A 6,144-nucleotide genomic window follows, 5' to 3' on the forward strand; every position below is an offset into this window, starting at 1 on the left:
TTAACTGTCAGGATGAACAAATGGCATTTCAAGTTCTCTAGGAAGTTTGCACTTTTCCATTTGGAAAACGACATCCATGTTGTGCTCACTTTTTTTCCTCTCAATGTTAAAAGGTTACCAAGGCTAAGGCTGCCGGCGCAATGCCGCTTTCTAATCACAAGACATTCAACTAAAAGTGTGGCCGGGATGTCAGCACACATCTGCTACGTAAACGTGGAGAATTTCACAACATTCTCCACAAGAACTAAAAAGATAGTATTAAACCTCTGCCCCCCCAAATCTTTTGAACTAGGAAACAGATGAGATGACGCATTTATTTCCTAGGAAGTTGGATCTTTAAAGTAGAAACTGATATAAATTTACACGTGTTAGAAGAAACTTTTATGAGGTGTTAGAGCTTTAGAATTTGGGAAAATCCTTTGTGATTATTTTGCATGGGTCTCGGGCGCGGTGGCCAAGCCTCTTGAGGCTGTGTTTCCTTTTCATTTGGTGGCGAGGGGCAGGGGAACATATACGTCTATTTCTACGCTTTATTTGTGACATCTTATTATATACATCTTTCTCTCAGAATTGACTTTTTTGTTTGCAGAGCGAAATTCCAAGCATTGATTATTTTACCTTCACTGCTTTCAGCCCATAGATTATTTCTATCCTGTAATAAAATAAGCAGAGAGGGGGGCAGCACCTGTGGCTCAAGGAGTACAGCCCTGGCCCCATATACAGGAGGCGGTGGGCCCCATATACCAGAGGTGATGGGTTCAAACCTGGCCCCAGCCAAAAACTGTAAATAGTAATAATTAATTAAATAAATAAAAAATAAACAGAGAGGGGCCATGTTCACTGCACACTTAGCACCAACAGTACCTGAGTATGTTGACGGCTTTGCCTTGAACATTTGCCTCTTGGGAATCATTCACTCAATCATTCCGTCACCCTCTCCCCTCTCTTCTTTTAGAACTCTTTTTATGCTTCCAGATTGATATAGTTTTAAGTATATTGTTGTGTTTTTGCCATCAGGGGTGTATATCTTCAAATGCCAAGAGTCTGGGTTCTTTATAAAAGCTCATAATAAGTCTCCATAAAGGAGGACTAGGTCATAGGTCCCTTCACGGTTAAGACCCTTAATAAAATAGTTCTTTCATGTTGTAGCCAGAAGCCTCATAAAATATATTAAGTTCTATGGAGATTAGTTGCAAATCTGTATACAACTTCATTTCTTCTTATTGATGTGGGTAAAGAGACAAAAACGCATTAATCCTAAACAGTCTGCATTTTCTGTGTAGACAGAGCTGAATTGTTTGAGTGTCTCTTGAAGTAATTTAGAAACAAAAATTACAAAAAGAAAAAAAAACCCTTCCAATATAAAGCATGTTAGGTGAGAAAGGAAATCTGAGCAGTTTTTTAAGGTAATGAGAAATGTGATTAAAATGTATGACTCATAAGAACAATATTCTAATATTTTAGGTTGGTTGGCAATTAGAATAATTTTAATGATTAGAGCGGAGTCAAAGTCAAATGCCAACATCTTTAATAAATCCTTTCCCTGCCTATACAGATTAATATTGTAGATGCAAACTTTTTTAGGTCACAGTGCACCCGGCATCCATCAGAAGTCAGTTCTGCCAACCCAAACACTGCCTCTGGCATATACAATTTAATTATTAATAGTATGTCTCCTAGGTAAACTGTTACACAGTCTTAGGGCCTTGTTTTGTAGTCATTAAAATTGAACATGTTTATATTATTGAAACCCTTGCATTCACTGTGTAGGCTGAGTTGATCTTAAAGTATCCAAAGAGAATTTACCTGCCGTTCTGTTTCACATTTATAGACAGTGCCCCAGAGTAGCTGTGGGATATGATTTTTAGCATTAACACATTTAAATAGAGAACTGTTTGCTAGCTATAACTTTAGGCAAACACAATAAACAGGGTTTTGGCATCTATGATTTCTTAACCTGTGGGTTGCTGAGAAATAGGAGTCATTTCTGTTGAGACAGAGCTGTGCATTTGACAATTTTCAGCTTTATTTTTAAAAGATTTATAGGGAGCAGGGCCTCCATAAACCTTTACTTTGGAGCGGTTTGGGTTGAATTAGGTGCTTGGTAGAGTGCATCTTAACAAAAGCCAGAGACCCAACCATGAGCAAATGTGACTCAGCTCTCCCCAGGTCTCAGGCAGTGAGTTACACCCAGGAGGCGTGCCGTTCAGCCTGCTCTGTCTGTTCACAGGGACTCATCCACTCAGGGCATTTCAGAAACAAAATAACCCAAGCTCACCGTTCTTTTATCATTTCAGTATTTGTTCAAGCAAACAAGTTGCAGCAGCATATTTTCTCTGCCCATGGACAAGAAGACAAGATCTATGACTGTACACAATGTCCACAGAAGTTTTTCTTCCAAACAGAGCTGCAGGTAATGGTCTCATGAGGACTGGGATTGAACTCTGTTGCTATTCTTATAGGAAACAAGGGCATTTTAAATCTGGATTCACAGTATCACTCACCCTGGGCCACCATGATGCTTTGTGTGGATTGGGGCAAAGGGAAAATTAGAGACTGGATTAATAGACACCAAAGTAATTTTGCCTCTGGCTGCTGTCAATCATAAAAAGAACTAGAACAGACCTATAATTGGACCTTCTGACCCAGTGTGATAGACTTAGGGGTCAGGTTTATTGGACTGTGGGATCATTCACCTCACTTGTCATGACTCATTCTCCCAAATCCTGTTTTATTCATGTTCTGTTCCCACTGGGCTCCAAGCTGGATGGATGTCCAGGTTATTGTTGTCCTCAGGGGCTTAAAATTGGAAAGGAGAAGGGAAGAGAAAAAAGAAGCTATACTTTCGTCTAGTATGTATTTCTTGCATTTAATAGACTAGAATAATGATTGCTTAACAACAGCCTTGTAGTTGAACATTTTGGCAAACAAAGATGTTGGCTTTAGCCTTGAGTGTTCCACTTGCTCGGTGTGTGACAGACTTTAGTCCATAACCTTTCTGAGCCTCAGATATGAAGAAATAATAAACAAACTTCACACGCACAGGCTATCATAAGGTGAAAATGAAATAAGGGTTTAAGGTATTAACTCTAAAACATAAATGTTGGTTCACTTTGATTATTCTCAGCCATTGACTAGTAGTTAAAAATATAAGTCAGAGACCTTATTTTATTCCAGAAATGTCACTTCCTCTAAAAGAAAAATAACTTTTTTTTTCTATTACTTCACCTGGAAAAGGAGCATAATGTTTTATCCTCATTTTTCTGATGAAATGATCTAAGAGTAACATGCTTTTGGTAAGCTCTTGTTGGTTTCCATGGAGGAGAATAGAGCTGAACTCAAAATTATTGCTTTTCTTATGAGCATTACTATTAAAAATAAAGTTATCTAGTCTAAAATGGAGGGTACATTAATTTTTTAACTAGCCCCTGAAATAAATAGAGGCAGATGTGACCTGGTGATCTGATAGAGACAAGGGTGAGGGGCTTGGAGCCCACCTGCCCTCCAGTCTTCCCTGCCACAATGGGCCAGGAGGCGGCTTTGTGCCTAGTGAAACTAGATTTATGCAAATTATGTGTCAAAATAAGGAATTTATAGTTTATCACTTCAGTTATCATTGTGTAAGTGAACAAATAGCAAGTTAAGGATATGAAATAAAAAAAATATGAAAGAATGAGTAAACCCAATTAATTGTCATAATGAATCAGTGAACCAAAATTAAAGTTGCTAATTTTTTGTTTGTTTGTTTTTTGAGATGGAGCCTCAAGCTGTCACCCTGGGTAGAGTGCCGTGACATCACAGTTCACAGCAACCTCCAACTCTTGGGCTTAAACAATTCTCTTGCCTCAGCCTCCCAAGTAGCTGGGACTACAGGTGCCCACCACAACACCCAGCTATTTTTTGGTGGTAGTTGTCATTGTTGTTTGGCAGGCCCAGGCTGGATTCGAACTCACCAGCTCTGGTGTATGTGGCTGGCACCTTAGCCACTTGAGCTACAGGTGCCGAACCTGAAGTTGCTATTTTATCACTTCTAAAAATTCTGTTCTGCCTCATGTCCATAGCACAGTGGTTACAGCGCCAGCCACATGCACTGAGTCTGGTGGGTTCGAGCCCAGCCTGGGCCAGCTAAACAACAATGACAACTGCAACAAGAAAATAACCAGGTGTTGTGGCGGGTGCCTATAGTCCCAGCTACTTGGGAGGCTGAGGCAAGAGAATTGCTGAAGCCCAAGAATTGGAGTTTGCTGTGAGCTGTGACACCATGACACTCTACCAAAGGGTGACATAGTGAGACTCTGTCTCTAAGATAAGATAAAATTCTGTTCTGTTACATCTGTTTATGAGTTAAATATCGAAGATAGGCCAGGTCAGACTATTGTTTAAATTTAATGTATCTTATTGTAATCTAAATTACTGCAATAGGTATCAAAGATTAAGACATTGTGGTCTTAAAATTCTACAAAGGATATGGTCAGTACACCTAGTGATATTGTTAGTGTGTAAACAGTGAAGCAGAATTAAGTAAAAGTTTAAAATCAAAGTTATAGAGATGCTGTAAAGATAGATGCCTAGCTATTATTTTGAGGGAAAAAAAGTGTTTGCAACAAGCTTTCATATTTGTACCGTATTAGTAGATTCTAACCAACCTGTGGTGCCTTCAATGTCTTTCATTAAAAGAACCCAACACTGGCAGTGGTGGCCTCTGCCCCATTGTAGAGCAGACAAAATTAAGTAACTGAACACATCTTTCAGGATCAGGTTTCTTTTACGATGCATGTTAGGGATCTGGCGAAGCTAGAAAAATGCACTGTTGCCTCTTGAGCTACTGAGTGTAAAGGACAAATAATGTCTAATATTATTATGAAAATAGTTTTGACTTTATAGTCCTCCTGAAAGAGTCTAGGAGACCCCAGAGATCCCCGGGCCACACTTATAGAACCACTAGTATGGAGGTTTTAGTATAGAAAACAAAACTCTTTTTGAGTTTTGTGATGTTAAGAAGTCAAACATCGCTGGAAACATTTCTGACTTATTCACTCAACTTGTGATCTAGACCAAAACAAGGCTTCTTCCATAATCTAAAACTGTGAGCCTTGTTTTTTCAATCTCACAATGCTAAATTATATATATTATATGTCTATTAAAAAATTTTATCTTGATGTGACTATTCAGGCTGGATATGTGTATCATTCCTTAAATAAGAGCAGTATTTATGGTATGTGATGATGATCATGACTCTCAGATGAAATGCTGACTGCGAAGTCCGTATTTCACAAAGCTATGGCCCACAGTCATTGGAATATCTGTGTCGGTCTATTTTCTAAAATCCCCAGTAATAGCAATGGCTTTCATTTTAACAGATTAAGGATTGTGTTGAGTTTACTTTTTATGGTTTTGAAACTGGTTTTCTCCATATGATTTAACCTTCAGGGTTCATGGTCTCGTGCATTTGCTTTCATTACCCAAATTGCTTCTATACCAGGGCTAAGAAAATGGAATTAATTTAGTTTTTAAATATTGATTTCTTTTATTTCCCATATAGAAAATGCAGATGGTAGGCATCCATGAACCAGGACACAGCTTTGTTAAGTTGACTAAAATTAAGGTGACCCTAGAAAGTAAGACCTGTAACCAGATTAATAACAACAGAATAGAAAAATGAAGCCATCTTATTAGCCACCAATGGGGTCCATGTCTTAGTATGCAACATAAATGTAAACTTGAATCCACATGAACTCATCTGTATATTTTTATACCACTAAAGCTCAGAAAGAAGATTGACTTGTCAGAAGACACTCTAAAACTAAATGCCCAAGAACTGAAATCTTATTTGAAAACTTTAAGTGTACAGTTGGCTCTTATATCAGGGTGAGAATAATAACGGAATTTAAGATCAGCAAGCATTTCAGAACTGCCTGGCAACATCACCCTGGATGTCTTTTAAACTCGACATAAACGATTTCATGACTGTAACGTGTAATGTACATTTCTTTCCACTGTTTATACACTGTTAAAAACATGAAACAATTTTTTGGTGGATACACACACAGAGAGAAGCCAATGTTTACATCCATTACATATATGTGGAGGGGCATATGTATATATACATACATGTAAGTGTCTTTGTATATACACATATACATG

General features: G+C 38.2%; 1 protein-coding gene across 1 annotated transcript in view; it reads left to right on the plus strand.

Moving 5' to 3' along the window:
- The window catches only part of ZNF521 (zinc finger protein 521), a 284,707-nt gene that overhangs the window by 256,058 nt on the left and 22,505 nt on the right, over positions 1 to 6,144 (plus strand). Inside the window, exon 6 of the mRNA XM_003784776.1 lies at positions 2,298 to 2,413. Coding sequence (XP_003784824.1) covers positions 2,298 to 2,413 — 116 coding nt within the window. The remainder of the gene's footprint in view (positions 1 to 2,297; positions 2,414 to 6,144) is intronic.

This window comes from Otolemur garnettii, unplaced genomic scaffold, assembly GCF_000181295.1.
Source record: "Otolemur garnettii isolate 467f Iridium unplaced genomic scaffold, OtoGar3 scaffold00012, whole genome shotgun sequence".
Taxonomy (NCBI): Eukaryota; Metazoa; Chordata; class Mammalia; order Primates; family Galagidae; genus Otolemur; species Otolemur garnettii.